This window comes from Peromyscus eremicus, chromosome X, assembly GCF_949786415.1.
Source record: "Peromyscus eremicus chromosome X, PerEre_H2_v1, whole genome shotgun sequence".
NCBI classification, from domain to species: domain Eukaryota; kingdom Metazoa; phylum Chordata; class Mammalia; order Rodentia; family Cricetidae; genus Peromyscus; species Peromyscus eremicus.
The window spans coordinates 85,018,946-85,037,249 of NC_081439.1; the positions used below are offsets into that span (position 1 = coordinate 85,018,946).

General features: G+C 37.7%; 1 protein-coding gene across 1 annotated transcript; it reads left to right on the forward strand.

Moving 5' to 3' along the window:
• Nucleotides 1–11,970: 11,970 nt before the first annotated feature.
• On the forward strand, nt 11,971–17,690 carry LOC131898929 (melanoma antigen preferentially expressed in tumors-like). Its single transcript, XM_059250226.1, has 4 exons — nt 11,971–12,234; nt 13,787–14,086; nt 14,547–15,128; nt 16,007–17,690. The coding sequence occupies exons 2-4, from the start codon at nt 13,797–13,799 to the stop codon at nt 16,518–16,520; spliced, it is 1,386 nt and encodes a 461-aa protein (XP_059106209.1). The 5' UTR covers nt 11,971–12,234; nt 13,787–13,796; the 3' UTR covers nt 16,521–17,690.
• Nucleotides 17,691–18,304: the final 614 nt, after the last annotated feature.

Sequence of the window (18,304 nt, forward strand, 5' to 3'; positions counted from 1 at the left end):
TGGGCACTTTTTTTCTCCTATAATCAATCAGGTGATTCATAGATATATGGTCTTATTTCAGGGTTGTCTATTTCATTCCAGTGACTTACACATCTCTTTTTGTTGCAATAACATGCTGTTTTTGTTTCTATTGCTCTGTGATATAATTTGAAAGCAGCTAATATTTACTTGGTGGTTCCTGTATGTAGGAGGTCTTTTCCTCTTCTACTATCTTCTTCAATTTCTTTCTTCACTGTTATTAAATCAGATTGTTCCAGTCTTTCACTTCCTCATTTAGGTCTATTCTTTGGTATTTAATTTTTGAGCTATTGTGCATGGATTTGTTTCTCTGATTTACTTGTCATTGTCATGGTTATATTTAATTTTTGAGCTATTGTGCATGGATTTGTTTCTCTGATTTACTTGTCAATGTCATGGTTATTGGCATATGGAAAATCCACCAATGTTTGCACTTATTTTGTAATACTGATTTTTTTGCTGCTTTTATCAAATCTAAGTATTTTCTATTGGAGTGTTTGAAGTCTTTTAATTATAAGATTATAACAAATGTTCTGAAGAATAATTAGACACCTTCCTTTGCTGTTTGTGTATCATTTACCATTTTCTCTTGCCCTACTACAATGGGCTAAGACTTCATTCAGTATGTTGAATAAGATTGGAGAAGGTGGTCCATGTTTTCTTGTTCCTGACTTGAGAAAAAATGCTTTCAAGTTTTCCAAGTTTAGTATGATTTTGAGTATAGATTTATTATGTAGAGATATTTTATGGTAAGATATGTTCCCTCTAGTCTTAGATTCTTCAGGGCTTTTCTGATAAAGGCCTGTTTTGTACTTGTAAAATCATCACATGTTCTCTGACTCCAAACCTATATACATGTGAAAAATTCTTGCATACCTAAAATAAACCCTACTGTTCATGATGTTCAAATATATTATTAAATTCACTTTATAAAGACTTTATTGGAATAATCTTTTAATAATGTTCATCACAGAAACTTCATTTTCAAAAAACTTTTGTCTGAACTACGTTACTGAACAAGGTATATTGTGCACATAGGAGAAGTCTGGCATTTCCTTTTTTTTTTTTTGTTTTGTTTTCTTTATGTTTTATCAAGTAGTTGGGGAGCATTTTTGAGGTCTGATAATATGTTTATTTCATCTATGTGTTTCTAGAATTTTCTTTGTTGGGAGGTGCTTTAATCTTACTGATTTTTATAGATCTATAAAGTTGTTTATGTCTTCTGTATCTAAGGAATTACCCATTTCTTCTAGATAGTCTATGAATATAAGGTTTGAAATGTTCGTTAGCATTTTCAGAATTTCAGTGGTGTTTCTTTGTAATGTCCCCCTTTTAACTCTGTTTTTACTAATTTATATATTCATTCTCTTATTCAGTTCAACTAAGGTTCTTGTCACTCTTATCTTTGGAAAAAACATCTTTTTTCACTTATTATTTGTATTGTTGTTCCTCTTAGTTACTGTTTTACTGCTATGAATAGATATGACCAAGACACTTAATTGGGGGCTTGCTTATAGTTTCAAAGTGTGAGTCCATGGCCATCATGATGGGGAGTGTGGCAGGCAAGTGCTGGAGTGTTAGTTTATAGCTCTCATCTGATCTGAAAGTTGCAGGCAGAGAGAGATTGGGCCTGGCATGGCTTTTTGACACATCAAAACTCCATTAATAGGCTTCCTCCAACAAGGCCACCTTCTAACAGTTCAGCTAACTGGGAGCCAGCATTAAACATAGGAGTTTATTGAGCCGTTCTCCTTTTTTTGAGAGAGGGCTCATCTGTAACCCTGGCTGTACTGGAACTTGAGAATACACCTGTGTCAGCCTGGGATTAAAGGTGTACTGCTCACAGAGACAGAAGCCACAAAGAACAATGGGTCTCAGATTGCAACTAGTGTCTGTTTAGCCTATATAGTGAGTTCAGACAGTATCTGTGTTCCCCAGGTCCAAGAGTGGTCAAGGTCGGTAAGAAAGTCAAGAAGGTCTTAGAAGAGTTGGAGCCACCAGAGGGCATGGATCCTAGAAGCCCTCCTGGGTTACCACACGAAAATGTTAGGACAGTAAAGGAACAAAGGCATGAAAAAGACCCAAGTCTGCTCTCAGCAGATGAAACTGTGTTTGTTAGCACAGCAGCAGGGGGCAGCGACTTCCCCATGGGAATGGAACTTGTGTGAAGGGGAAGGAGCTGGTCAGGGCTCTTATAGGAGTGGGCAGGGGGCCTGAATATAAGGAAGTTGATAGAGCTGCAGGGGATACATATGAACTCCTTCTTTTGAAACTTCTTGTTCAAGCAAAGCAGGCTGTAGGTAGAATTTTCCTATCCCACAGCCACTCTCAAACACACTGTGGCTTATATTAATTAAAAATGCCCATTCAATAGCTCAGGCTTATTACTAACTATCTCTCACTACTTAAATTAACCCATTTCTATTAATCTACATTCTGCCATGTGGCTTTTACCTTTATCCCATTTTGTGTGCCTGACTCGTTCTGCATCTGACTGGCAAATCCTCCTAGTCTGGTTTTCCCTCCTATCCTCCTCCTGCCCAGCTATGGGCTAGGGAGTTCTTTATTAGCCAGTGAGATCAGTACATATTCATAGTATACAAAAAGACTGTTCCGAAGGAGGCTATCTTGAGAACTGTCTCAACAAACAATTCTCCCTGAGATATGAATTTGGCTGACTGATAACAGTTGAGCAATGACATCAAGACAGTCTCAGCAGGACATTTGGGTTTCTGCTACCAGGGCATTCTATCAGAAACTATTGCCAAGTCAAAGCTTATATTAATGCAAGTCATGGATGAGGCCAGGTTTTAGTCCAGGTAAGCAGAAGAACTTGCTACCATAAGCCAAATGGTTCTTTTTTTTTTTTCAGGGAAGATACAAGTATAAGGGGGTTGTGGAATCTTGCTCCATGGATAAGGAAAGCCAATGATGTAGTCAATAACTGGAAGGAGTGACTGATATGAAGATCCATCCAATAAGTGTGGTGATATATTATGTACCCTAATAAATTTGCCTGAAGATCAGAGATCAGAACAAGCCACTAGATTAAACATAGAAGCCAGGCAGTGGTGGCACACACCTTTAATCCCAGTACTTGGGAGTCACAAGCCTTTAATCCCAGCACTAGGAAAGTTAAGACAGGAAATGATATGAGTGGGCAGAGAAAGATAATGGTTTTAGTTTTTGTCCAGTCTTGGTTTTGTTCCAGTATTTTCTCAGCATAACCCCTTCCTCCTCTCTTTTGGAGTACTAATGTCTATTTTGTGCCACTAACTACTAGAAGTATGTAATTTGATTTTATCTTTTGATTTTACAGAGCTCATAGTTAAGAGATTACCTTGAGACTCAGAAGAAAGTTGGCTCTGGACTTGTAAACAGTCTTGAGACTGAAAGACTGTGGGGACACTTGAAGTTGGACTGAGTGCATTTTGCATTATGCTATGGGTACAGGCCTATGGGGGCCAGGGTGTAGACTGTAGTAGTTTGAATGAGAATGGCCCCCATAGGCTCAAGTGTTTGAATGTTTCACTCTTAGTTGGTGAACGATTTAGGAAGGATTAGGAGTTGTGGCCTTGTTGGAAAAATGTGTCACTGGGATGTGGGTTTTGTGGTTCCAAAGCCATTTCCAGGCCCATTCTCACTGTCTCTCTTCCTCCTGCCTTCAGATCAGGAAGTAAGCTCTCAGACACTGCTCCAGCACTATGCCTGCCTGCCTGTCACCATACTCCTCACCTTGATGGTCATGGACTAAGCCTCTGAAACTGTAAGCAAACCTCTAATTAAATGTTTTCTCTTCTGTTTTTCCTTGGTCACGGTTTCTCTTCACAGCAGTAGAAAAATAACTTGAGACAGTGGGCTTAAAGCTACATATGACTGTTGACTGCTTTTCTCTGTTGGCAGCTTGCGTAGCACCATTGAATACTGTAAGAACTCGTCCTTAGGGAGGAGACTTGGAGGCTCTTTCCAGCTCAGTTCTTCCAAGTCCTGTGCCTGAAGTGTGTAGTGTCTTCCACGGTAGGGTCATACCTTCAGATCCTGGTAGGCAACTGAGAGCAATGGCAGTGGCCAATATTCTTTGGGAGAGTGTCTTAGACTCCCCTAAACTGATTTCTGGAATTTTTAACATCCTCACAGATTGCTTCATTAGCTACTGATCATTAGGATGTAATGTTTAATTTTATTTGGATTGTTTTATTTCTGTTATTTCCCATTGATAGTGATTTGTCATTTTACTCCCTCATGATCTGATAAGATAGAAAATACTGTTTTTATTTTTAAATAATTTTACTTCCTTGGTGATCTAAATTGATATCTATATCACAGAATATTCCATAGGCTGCTGAGATCTGTATCCTATAGCTATTGAATGTAATATTCTATAGATACTTGCCGTAGTTTGCTTTCTTGTTGCTGTGATAAACACCATTACCAAAAGCAACTTGGGGAGGTAAGGTTTTATTTCACATTCCAGCTTGTAAGTCCATCATCCAGGAAAGTCAGGACAAGAATTCATGGTAGTAACCTGGAGGCAAAAACCATGAAGAAATGGTGCTTACTGGCTTGCTTCCCCTGGTTTGCTCAACTGACTTTTTATACAACCCAGGACTACCTGCCCAGGAGTGGCATCTCCATCAGAGAGCTGGGCCCTCCCACATTAATTAAAAATATGTCCAACAAACTTGCCTGTAGACTAATATGATGGAGGCAATTTCTGAATTGAAGTTCCTTCTTCCCATATGAATCTAGCTTCTGTTAATTTAACAAAAATTAAGCAGCACAATGTCTAAGTCTATTTGATCTTTAGTGCATTATGTCTGTGTTAACTGTCAGTTTTTATGTTTGGATTAATTATCTACTGAAAAGGGTTGAGTATTGTCATTACTGAGTAGCTAGTGTTTTTTTATGATACTGGGTATACCAATATTCAGTGCTTACTTATTTATAGTACTGATAGCATATTGATGGGTTATTCCAAATATTTATTGGTTGTCTATGTATTCTGAATCATTTTTTGCTTGAAATCCACTTTATCAGATCTGTGCATATAAATAGACCTGGTTTTTTGCCTGCTTCCAAGAGCTTATTATATTGACTTCATTCCTTTCGTTTTCAGAGTTTACTTATATTTGACAAATAAATTCATTCCCCTCAGGCACCAAGAATCTAGGCTTCTCTGCAATGCAGTCAGTTAGTTTGTATCTTTATATTCAATAGTTAGAACTACTATAATTAATATTAATTTTTTTTGTTTTTTTGTTTTTTTTTTTTTGAGACAGGGTTTCTCTGTGTAGTTTTGCGCCTTCCTGGAACTCACTTGGTAGTCCAGGCTGGCCTCGAACTCACAGAGATCCACCTGGCTCTGCCTCCCGAGTGCTGGGATTAAAGGCGTGCGCCACCACCGCCCAGCTAATTAATATTAATATTAAGAGAATTTTTTCATACAAGGAATTTTTGGTTGATTTCATGGTTTCTTCAAATATTAATTGGCCTTGTTACTCTCCCTTGTTGTACTAGGCACATGATTGTTTACTGAATTGTAGGGTTTTTTTCTATAATCTTCTTCATCTTTTGCTATAATGAAATCAATTATTTTCTGTGTTCTCACTGTTAACACTCTATTTATTCCTCCTCTCTTTGTAGGATTCCTTTAAATATATTTCTGCTATGCTGACTTGTAGCAACTGTTTGCTGTAGTTTGTGGAAAATGTTTATTCACTGACTTTAGGGGATAACTGCTGGATATAATAATCTCACTTGACATTTATTTACTGTGATGCTTAAAACACATCATTTGCTATTTTTGTGGCTTTTCAAGTTTCTGCCAAGAAGGATGATGTTATTCTGATTGGTTGTCACTTGTAAGTGACATGGATGTTTCTTTGCAGCTTTTAATGTTATGTCTTCATTCTTTAGTCTTAGCATACTATCCATGGTTCTAGAGCAGTACATTTTACTTCTGATACATCTTAGTGATGTTATATCTGTTTGGAGTCTAAATGCCTCTTGTGTTTAAAATTTATTTTTTTCTGTAGAATCAGGAAATAGTCTGCTTTAATTTCTATAACTGTTTTCTGTGTCTTAAGTTTTATCTCCCCTCATTTTTCTGCCTGTAGATGTATTTTATCTTGTGGACATACTCCAGAAATTTGTGCTTAAGATTGCTCATTTTTTTCTTTACTCATATATGAATATGATATTTTCTTCAACTTTTCTTGAAACCTTTTTTTTTTTTTTTTTTGGTTTTTCGAGACAGGGTTTCTCTGTGTAGCTTTGCGCCTTTCCTGGAACTCACTTGGTAGCCCAGGTTGGCCTTGAACTCACAAAGATCCGCCTGGCTCTGCCTCCCGAGTGCTGGGATTAAAGGCATACGCCACCACCGCCCGGCTGAAACCTTATTTTTAAATTTTGATTAATATAGCTTATTAGTGAGACTTCCTACAGATTTTTATTGATGGAATTGAGATTTTAATTTTCAGAATTTCTTTGTTTTCTTTCAAACTCCTTATGACTTTCTCATCTATGTTGCTGACCTATACATACACATTCTGAGTTGATTTCATCACTTCATTCATATGTGTGAAAGTCCTTGAACTCTTTTTCAAGTATACTTTCAAACTCTTTGTCCAGCATTTTAAACACTTCTTCAATTTTTTGGATATGGCATTTGAGGAGATAGTTTCATCTGCTTTCCTTTCTCATATTTCTTATAGTTTTGTGTTATGATCTCTATATTGCATTGGATGAGTATGTCTTCAAGTTTACCTTTCTCATAGTGTATAGACCCTCTGTGGGGTGCTCAGTCTCAAGTCCCAAAAAGAGAGAAGAAAAAGAAACCACTGTAATAGCTAAACTCTATATAGAATACACTCAGAAAGTGTTAAAGTCAAGTACTGTGCCCCTACGCCTATGAATCAGATACAGAAATAATGTACAGTAAACTATTGAATTGAAATTCAATTTGGGTAAAAGTAGGACTACTTGTACTCAATGGTTGTGAGAAAGAGCACATATAGGTGGGAGGAATTTAAAGGTTGAAATGGATCTGGGAGGATATATGGGCAGGACTGGGATTGAATACTAATAGAATACATTGCATGCATGTGTGAAAAATTCAAATAATTAATTAAAATGTTCTATTGTAAAAGTAGAAATAATAATAAATGAATAAAGTAAATGAAGAGTACAGACAGGAGAAGGAAATAGAGCACTGAGATTTGTGCTGGAATTTGGGTCTTAGTGCAATCATTTCTCACCCAACAGTAGACCATCTGTGAGAGGGAGGAGGCTGCTGTACCCTGAGGCCTTCGTGGACCTGCAACTCAGGATTCTCCATTTCACCAGCATTGAACCACACAGAAGGTAAGTGGCTGCAGATGTAGAACTGCTCCCCAACCTCAATCACGGGATCACCAATGTCCTCAGTCATCACCAGTTGGTGGTGATTGCTCATGAACACACAAGTGATAGGACCTCAGAGCAGTGGGCCCTTCATTACCAGAGGATCTACTGCCTACCTTGTATAGTGTGTCCTTGTCTGTCATTCACCCAGCCCATCACTGCCTTCGACAGGTGTCTCCCACAAAGCTTGTCTGGCAGACTCTCTCTAGTGCTTCTCATTTTGCAGTTGCTCCTTTTTTTCTTATTTCCAAGAGTATTTTTGTCTCAAAGAGTTAGCCTTTCTCCAGAGTGCACCTGGCTGAATAGACCTCAGACACTGAAGAGGGAAAATATATTTTTTCCTTTTGTGTTGACTAGTGCCAAAGGCAGTCACGGTCACCAAATTTTTCAGAATGAATTAATGTTAGTGAGAATCTTAGGCTGACATTTGTTGAGGGGTATCCATCTTTTTTGTCAGAGACACATTATATTTGGATAGCCACATTTTAAGTGGCTTTTCCTCATTCCTCATACCTCCACCATGAAACTGGTGCTGGAGATTTTGGAGCTTGCTACTCTTGGATGGATAGCCTTCCTGTCTCTCATGTAGTCCAAGGTGCATTTTTAACTGACTATATAGTTGAGAATACCTTGAACTACTAGTCCATCTGCTTCCACCTCCTGAGTCCTGGGATTGCAGGCATATGTGACTACACCTAGTTCTCTGACTCTTTCTGCTTACCACAAAGTATGTACACAGCTTCTAAGGTTATTTTACCAAAGAATTTCATGTTTTCTTATGACTGTATTGGAATTATACATTTCTGACAAAATACCTGTTCTAATGGCACCCATATTCCACGTTGCTCATTTTAGTACGGGAAGTATGTTCAACATAGTGTTTCAGCAATGGCTTAATTTATGATACCTGGCACCAGACATGAAATCTTGACAACATGCAGGGATGCTTGATTTTGGGTTTTGGTTTTGTTTTCCTCTTTTACTCTTTAGGTGCCCACTTTCCAGCTCCCCCAAAAATAAATGGAGACTTATTCTTACTTATGAATACTCAGCTTTAGCTTGGCTTATTTCTAGCCAGCTTTACTTAACTTAAATTATCCTATCTACCTTTCACATCTGGGCTTTTATCTTTCTCAATTCTATATACCTGTCTTTACTTCTGACTCTGCTGCTTGCTGTGTACCTGGGTGGCTGGTCTCTGCTGTCCTCTTTCCTCCTTTTCTCACTCCTGCCTCTCCTCTCCTCCTATGTATTCTCTCTGCATGCCAGGCCAGCCTATCCTTTCTCCTGCCTTGCTCTTGGCCGTTCAGATCTTTATTAGACCAATCAGGTGTTTTAGGCAGGCAAAGTAACACAGCTTTACAGAGTTAAACCAATGCAACATAAAAGAGTGCAGCACATCCTTGCATCATTAAACAAATATTCCACAGCATAACCACATGTAACACATCTTAAACTAATATTCCGCAACAGATGCTGCTGTAGAATTCCAACTGTATTTCTATTTTGGGTATGTGAAATATTACTATTATTCAGATAATCCAATACAAATCTGTGTATTTGGAAAAGTACCACTCCTTGCTACCTTGTTCTCATTTCCCATTTCTTTCTCATCCTTCACTGAAGGAATAACATATCATTCACTTTTTGCTCTACTATCACTTATATTTATTTTGCACAAAATAAAGGTAACATGTTTTCTTACATTGCCTTCTTACATGAGACCATAGGGTGCACATTTCCGTTTTTCATTTAAGAGCATTTCTTTCTTTATTGAAAATAGATTTTTTTCATATAATATATTCTGATTATAGTTTCAGTTTCCCGAGCTCGTTCCACCTCCCCTTTCACCCAATTCTGTACCTTTTCGATCTCTTTCTCACTAGAAAACAAACAAATAAGATTAACAAAATAATATAAGCTAAGATACAATAAAATCAAACCAGAATAGGACAATACAAACAGACAAAGAAGAAAAAGAAAAGCAGAAAAAGCACAAGAGACACACATTCACACGCAGAGAAAACTTATGAAAACAAAATCTGAAGTGTAGTCAGAATTTCTTTGGACCACCAGCCCCCAAATAATGTCATGGAGAGTTCCTATTAATTATGAGAGCTTGGCCTTGGCTTAGGCTTGTTCCCAACTAGCTCTCAAAACTTAAATTAACCTGATTATATTAATCTGCATTCTGCCACATGAACCATCACCTCTCCTCCACACTGTTTGTCTGACTTCTGTGTCTCTCTGGCAAATTCTGACTCTCTTCTTCCCAGAGTCCCTATCTCTGGTGGGAAGTCCTGCCTATCCTCTCCTGCCTAGCTATTGGCTATTCAGTTCTTTATTAAACCAAACAGAGGGTGCCTTGAAAAAGACACATCTTCACAGTGTACAACAAGATTATCCAACAACACTGAAACCATAATATATAAGCAAAAGACCTGTAAGGTTTAAAACAATACCTAGACGATGCATTATTCGACTAAAAAACAAAACAAAACAAAACAAAACTCCAAAAATACCATTGAGTTCATTTTGTATTAACCATCTACTGCTAGACATAGAATCTGATCTTAAATCTGGTTTGTATATCCAGTGAGACTCTTGGAGAAAACTATTTTTTTCTTTTCGAGAAATTTAGAAATAGCTTCTTAGTTAGAAATGGGGGCTTGTGTCCACTTCTGCAGACCCTGCACATATTGCCACAGTCTCTGTGAGTTCATAAGCGCATCATTCCTGTTGTATCTAGAAGGCCTTGTTTCCTTGGAGTCTTCCATTCCCAGTGGCTCATAATCTTTCTGCCTCCTCTTTTGGAAAGTTCCCTATCCCCTGAGGGAAGGGAATTGAAGGAGATAACCCATTTGGGACTGAGTGTTCCAAGCTAATAGCATTTCTTGAAATGCCTCCCTAACATTTCTTAAGAGATTTTCATTGTTCTTTTTTATACTTGCATCAAACACATTTGTATGGCTATTCCATACCATTTTTAATCTACCTCTGTGTGAGGTTTTTAATTGTTTATACCTTGAAATTATACATAGTGCTTCACTGAATATCATTGGGGACACACACACACACACACACACACACACACATATATTTATAGAAGTAGATCTTTGTAAGATATTTAAAATTTTATTCCTTACCATTTCACTAATAATAGAACACAACCACTTTATAATTTTGCCTATATGTTACCAGAGACTAAGTGATAACTCAGTGTTATTTTAATGTATTGCATACATCTAATTGTCATTAAATTTGGGCATTTATTATTTGTTTGGTCTGTTAGTTCATATCTTTTCTTCATTTTCATACCCTTTTGGTCCTTTGTTCCTCAGTTTGTGAGTTCTTTATATAGGAAGCAGAGTTTCCCCTTGTCTGGGATGTTTTACTGCTACGTCATTTTAGTCTGTAAGTTCTCTTTTGAAATGCTTGCATTTGATATTTTTAAATTCTTTGATTTTCATTTGGTCAGATCACTTATTGCTTCCTTTCTTTACCTCTAGAATTTGAGTGACATTTAGAAATCCCTTCCTTATAGTAAAATTAAAGAAACCCTGTTGTGTGTTCTTCAAGAAGTTGTGTGATTCCACCTTTTGCTTAATTCTTTAACTCAATTTTCAGTTACTTTATACGTGGCATGTTTCATGGATCTACTTTAAGGTATTTTTTCAATCAAGTCTCACTCTGTACATTGCATGTCTGTCTTTCCTTTAGTGGCTTCTCCATGTCACCTTTGGGGTTTTTATTTATTTTAATTATGTTTCATGTGTATGGGTTTTTTTTCGTGCCTATATATCTGTGTAGCATGTTTGTACAGTTCCCTTCGTAGCCAAAAGAGGGCATTAGATCCCCTAGAAGTGGAGTTATGGGTGGTTTCCAGGACTGGGAATTGAATCCATATCCTCTGGGAGATCAGCCAGTGCTCTTAACTGCCACCCCATCTTTTCAGCCCTTCATTAAACACTGATGTCCATCCATGTTGGCTTCTATTTCTAAGCTTTCAGCTATTTGTCTGTTCTTATAGCAGTGATAAGACACTGTAATTACAGAAATTCTCTAGAAAGTTTTCAGTTTCTTGGTATGGTGTCAGGAGTCCCTTCTCAAGTGTCTTCCTTCTCTCTTCTTAGCTATTCTTGAGTATTCTTTCACTTATGAACTTTACCATCAGATTAACTCAGTAAAATGTAGAATCTTTTGAAATTGAAGTAAATTTATACATAGGGAGAACTTAGGAATAACTTTTTTTAATGTTGAGTTTGTCAGGGAATAGTCAAATTTAAATAGCATTGCTCCACAACCCTTATAATAGAGTCTGGAGTCCTTATACAATCATATCAGGCACATCCACAAATAAATTTTGAACCAAAATACTGGAATATTCACAGATATTCCTAGGAACAGAACATGGTGACCTTGTAATAGAGCACAAACAGCAACTTCTTGAGTACATTTCACTAACATTTGAAACAATGTGTGAAATCAGCTGCTTTGTTTCATGAGACTGCCCAGTCCCTTTCTTTCAAGACTATTTGAGTTTTTCTTCACACAAAACAAAGTTCTTGACAGATAGGATGTACTTAAACTCTCTTACACCTTGAGCTACATCAGAAGACAATCATTTGAAGAACCTGGGACAAGTTTTTAGGACTGTGTGAAAGATGTGTTCCTGAGATTGAAATCCTGGAAGCCTCAAGGAAATGTACCACTTCTTTGTTTTTAAGTGTGATAATTTTATCTTAGTCATCAAGTCATTTATCCAAGGACAATGCCATAATGTGTGTGAGATGCTGTAGCAAAGAACCGTATTAGGTAGGTGATGAGTAACATTAATTTTGTTTTCTTATGGTTTTAATGTTTTTGCTTGAAATTTTTCTTTATACGGCTTATTCATATTGTTTTCAAAGCTATCTAATTTAATCATACTATTTTCTGTTTATCAGTGTTGTGAAGGTCTTTTAGAGGGTTTGTTGTTGTTCCCGAAGTAGAAGAAAAACTTAGGAGCTTTCTGACTCTTTTATGTGTTACAAGATTCTTAACCCCCCTCATTTTGTTTCTTTTCCCACCATTAACAAATTTTCTTGAATGTTTCTCCTAACCACATCAATGTATTCTTCCCACAGTCTGTGTCTTTTAAGATTGCAGTTTTAAACTAACCTCCATATCACTTATTTGATACACCTTTGATATTCATTGTTTATAACACATACTCATAATACATCTTTTTTTTTTTTTTTTGGTTTTTCAAGACAAGGTTTTTCTGTGTAGCTTTGCACCTATTCCTGGAACTCGCTTTGGAGACCAGGCTGGCCTCGAACTCACAGAGATCCGCCTGCCTCTGCCTCCCAAGTGCTGGGATTAAAGGCGTGTGCCACCAACGCCTGGCCCATAATACGTCTTGATGAGACTCATTGTGATGTGTCCATACCAACCTCTAGCTTACATGAATCGTATCCAACTGTGCTTTGCCACCCCAACCCTGGCACTGATCCCACAACCCAGAAGTCAGCATTCCATTATCACATTGACTGTCTCTTACTTTCCACATGTGAGACAACATACAGCTTTGAAGGGAACAGTTCTGAAGTCTTTGCCCTAAACTGTACTGCATTCTTTTGATTTTATGTTTCCTTTTCCATCTTTAGGCTTACTTCATGACTAGATTTTCCGAATATGCTTAAGGTCAACTTTAAGTTTTCTTAACCATCTTCCTTCGTCTCTGTCTTGTGCAGTTTTGGTGTCTTTGTCTGCCACAAATACAGTGAGAGGAGTGAGACAAATCAAGGGCTGGAATGTCATTCTTTTTCTCTTTAATCACAATTAATTTGGTGTTTTAATATTTTCTATTGTACCACTTTTTTGTAGATTTAGATTTTTCTTCATCATAGCTTATATACTATTGAGGGAAAAATACTGATGTCATGTAGCTAAGTAACCAAAATTGTTTTCTGCTTTCTTACTACCTATTTCTTTTTTGGAGACAGGATTTCTTTGTGTACCTTTAGAGCCTATCCTGGATCTCGCTCTGCAGAACATGCTGGCTATGAAATCAGAGATCCACCTGCCCCTGCCTCCAGAGTACTGGGATTAAAGGCATATTCCATCACCACCCAGCCTACTACCCATTTCTAATGGTGTTTTATCACACACATACTTTATATACATAGTAGAGGTAATAGTAACACACACATACATCTTTATACACTCACAAGTCAATTTCTAATCTGTGTCTATAGTAGATGTATCTAGTGTTGGCTATCTGGTTCATTTATTCTTTTAATTTCTACTTTGCTGGCGCTGGTTGCAAAGAAGAGACTGGGGATTTATTTCCCAGAGCTTATAAATATTTCTCCTTCTGATTCAGGTTCACAAAGATGGATACAAAGAACCCAAAGACACTGTTCGATCTTGCTATACAGAGTCTGCTGAGAAATGAGTCTGTAGCAATCCAAGCTCTGGAGGATGTGCCAAGACTCTTTTTTGTTCCACTGTTCATTGCTGCCTTCAAGGGTGGTCATAAGAGTATATTGAGTGAGATGGTGAAAGTGTGGCCCTATTACTGTCTCCACATTGGGTCATTAACTGTACAGGAGCCTCAACATGAACTCCTGAAAGCCATGATTGAGAATCTTCCAGTGCGTCCTTCATGGAACTCTACATCTAGGTAAGACTGTATAATAGAAACATGGAAAGACAGAGGCGGTTACACCACAGCCTGCTACTCTCCCAGAAGGAGTAACAAGTAAATGCTGAATATTTATGGGTGAGGCTGTTGTCTGCAAACTTGGTAACACATTAAGACTGATTGTATTCAATGTTAATTATGAAATCTGTTACTGATTTATTCAATGTTCATTTTGAAATCGGTTACTGAGGGTTCTATTGATGGGTTTACATAACAGGTGTTACATAAGAGAAAGACAGGAGCTTTAAGACTGGAGGGGATTTAAGGTATATAAAGGATTGGGGGAGGAGGCTGAATTTTCATGGGAAAGATTTGTTGATAGTACAAGGAGTGTCAGCTGTGGATAAAAGAATTAGTTCCTAGATGTCATCATTGATTCTACTCAGTTTCATTATCGTTGGCTATTTCTCAACTATTCTATCTCCTCTTACCCCTACAGGAGACCTAAACTGAGGATCCTAGATTTAAGGCAAGAAAATGACTGTAGGATCACATGCCGTGAAGTCAGCATCAAGGAACCTTTCTGTTTTCATTCTTGTGCTTATTCTGACAGCTCTATCCTGAAAATAGAAGGGCAGCTTGGTTTCGTAAATCCAGAGTCCATGGTTCAGTTCCCCAGGCCTGTAGAGTTACTAGTGGATCTTTCCCTAGATGGCTCCTTAGTGGAAAAGGAATTTTTGGTTTTTCTTACAAGTAAAATTAGGGAGAGTTCAGGGTCTTTGCACATATGCTGTCGAGATTTACAAGTTGATAAACTGTGTGACAGCAAATGCACACTGAGACTTCTTGATCTCAACTGTGTTGATCAGTTGTCAATTGATATGGGTTCGCTGAGCGATATCACCAATGTCCTGTCTCAGATGGACCACCTAGAGAGCCTCAGTCTGTCTAAAGTCACTTTTAGATCTCTGAGTGGGAAAGTCTTTAAAAATTTCCTGGGTCACTTGCAACGTATGAACAGCCTTAAGGAAGTCAGCTTGTCTTCATTCTGTCTCACAGGTCATCTGGACAGAGTGCTCAGGTAAGAGTTTGGGCCAGGGCCCTGGGTTTCCTGGAGAGCTTGTTGAGACAGGAAAGAAAACATTCTTGGGTATTCTTAAACTCTTAAAAAGCTTTTATGCTTTCCACTTTGTTGCTTCTGGGAATTTGAAACTGGAGAAAGAATTACAAAAATTAAGCAGCCAGCAATGTACAGACAAGTGCAGAAATAAAAGGTGAAAAACACTAGCCTTCTAGATATGAAGAGGAACAGGGATTGAGATGAGGGAAGACGTTTTGCTGTAGCATTGATGCTAATCATAGATGCCCATAGTTCACAATGTCAGATCACTTTACTGATATGTAATCTCCAAGGCATAGGCCATGAAAGTAGAGGTTGGTATTTAGGGACTGGCCAAAGGGAATTTTCAGTTGCCTGTTCTTTCTGATCCCTCCCCACTAAAAAGGTGAACTGAAATATAGAATGGATAATGTTGTAAGTATCAAGTGCTTCCAGTTTTTTCCCTTAATATTTCTTAAAATCATCTATTATAATACAATGTACACATTCTTAAGATTAAAAGAAATTGTATCTCAGTGTTGAAAACAAAACTTTCAGCCAGATGTGGTGGCACGGGATTTTAATCTCAGCATTTAGGAGGCAAAGACAGGGAGATTCTGTGAATTCAAGGCCAGTATAATCTCCATAGTAAGTTTCAGGACATCCAGGACTACAGAGTAAGATCCTGTCAGAAAAAAATTCTCAGAGTCACAAAACTATTAAGTGAACTAAAGCACACATTAATACATTAATACTCAATTATAATGCATGTGAAAAGTAGTTTATTCTAGATATAAAGATATAGCTTTCCTCATTCAATCTTCATTCTTCAGAAGTTTTTTGTTCTTTTCTCCCTACAGAGTCCTGCCACCTGGACTGAATTTCTTGTATCTGACATTCTGTGATCTTTCGCACAGAGACTTCAGATTTATGGCCCAGAGCCCTCAGGTCTCCCGCATAAAACTGTTGAATCTTAGCAACAACCCAATGTATTGGGATGATTTTGAGCCCTTTCAAACTCTTCTGGTAAATCTCTCTGGTACTCTTCGCCATCTAGAGATAAATCATTGCCTTATAAATGATACTGCAATCTCTGTTCTTATCCCTGCTCTGATTCGTTGTACTCATCTCCGTGTCCTGTGCTTTGCTTCTAACCCCATCACAATGCCTATGCTTGTGACTATCATGAATAATTTAACACCCTTGAAGAAGCTAAAATATGTGATTTATCCCATCCCTATACATTGCTATGAAATATGGCCTTTTCAGGGCAGTTTAGACCGAAGGAAGCTTGCTATTGTACAACTACAGTTGAAGGTGATGCTAGCGCTTGCAGAGAGAGCTGACATGAACTGGATCACTTACTTAGAATAAATATCACAGTCCAACACAGTTTCAACCCGATATGTACTATTTAAGTACTAAATGTTATTTCCTGGACCCATACACACAACATATAAGGTTCTTTATATTGTAGGAAATTACACTTAGGGAATATAGGTATGTAACTGATTCCTACACAGAATATTTTAGAAAAGATGGAGGATTTTGAGAGTTCCTGCGTATCACTGGTCTACTATTGATACATTTCATTTTACTGACCAGAGTGATGTGTATTGCGTATAATACAGGATGATCAAGTCCTAGTTTGCTCTGTCTGTGCCCATACTGTTTGGTTCGCTTGTTGGTACATCACACAAATCAGAACAGTGACAGCCTTTCCTGCCTATATTTTTGGAAGGGGCCGTGGTTTTTGAAGACAATGTTTTCATCCCCTAAGTTACTTTAGGCTGGTTTTGGTTGCTTTTGGAAATCCATGAGGATTTAATAGTGGGGCCAGGAAAGAAAGACAGCAGAGGCTTTGAGGTTTCAATAGAACCTTCAAGAACATAATTATAATATTTCCTTGATGTAGGCCTGCCCTAAAGTTTCCACTACTTCCCATGAAGTTCTCAGCTGGATATCCAGCCTTTGCCACATGAATTTTTAGGTGGGATTTAGGGTCCTTCCCATAATATTCCCCCTACTTCCTTTAGTTCTCTTACTCTACTCCCAATTCCTTTAATCCTGTCATTTCCTTAGCTGTATAAATCATTCCCTATATATATTGATTCTTTTTCCACTAGCTGTGCCCCATTTGGTATGATACATACTAGCCATGTGTGAGTACTGAGTCCAGCTTATTTTATACTCCATAACATAACATAAATTCAGTTTGCATATCCTAGACTTTCTTAGAAATGATGTATGTAAAGTCTATAGTTAATAATTTACACAGGGCTAAGGAAATGCCTCAGTCGTCCAGTTGCTTACCACACAAGCCCGCCTGTGCTCAGTCCGAACCTAGCATTTGTGTAAAAAGCTGAGCATCCAAGTGCACACTTGTCACTCCAGTGTGAAAAGGTGGAGGAAGGAAGAGCCTTGGGGCCATGTGGCCAGACATTCTAGCAAATTAGGGATTCGAGGTTCAGTGAGAGATCCTGCCTCAGAAAATATGTGTAGAAGAAAAAAAAACAGATACTGACTTTTGGTGTGCATGTGAGCATATGTGAGTGCATACACACACACACACATACACACACAGAGAGAGAGAAAGAGAGAGAGAGAGAGAGAGAGAGAGAGAGAGATAAGCAAGTTCATGCACCTCCTCCCACACATGAACATGGACCCTTAAAAATATCTTACTTGTATTGTTAATTTCTTGAAACGGCATACTGCATCAGAAAGACATGGTAAAGATAGAAGATTGGGATTTGTTCCTTCTACATGTTGAAATGCCAAAACTGCATTTCACTGACTGACTAACAAATAGTGTAGACTCTAAGTAATCACTTACACATAATGTTTTCTTACTGAAATAAATTAGTAAAGCAATGGCTTAGATCTTTATATTGTTTTCTTTTTTAAGTGAGGTCATACTCGGTTTCAGTCTGACCACAGATAAAAGTAATTGAATTTTGTTTTTAGTAGTGATACTGGTATATATATCAAACTATATTTTACAGGCATTATTATAATAAGAATACTGGCAAGACAGTTAACATTTGGTTTTTATTAATTTTTTTGGTGGTAACACTATTTCCAAGTTAGTAAGAAAAAGCATGTTAAAATATACTGAAATTAACGTGTAATATTTCTTTTGTGATACAACATTTCAA

Bases quoted from the DNA above. Each gene is read 5' to 3' on its own strand.
- LOC131898929 (XM_059250226.1), top strand. From the start codon at position 13,797: ATGGATACAAAGAACCCAAAGACACTGTTCGATCTTGCTATACAGAGT. The intron at 14,087-14,546 runs GTAAGACTGTAT...TTACCCCTACAG, and splicing joins TCATGGAACTCTACATCTAG to GAGACCTAAACTGAGGATCC. The intron at 15,129-16,006 runs GTAAGAGTTTGG...TTCTCCCTACAG, and splicing joins CATCTGGACAGAGTGCTCAG to AGTCCTGCCACCTGGACTGA.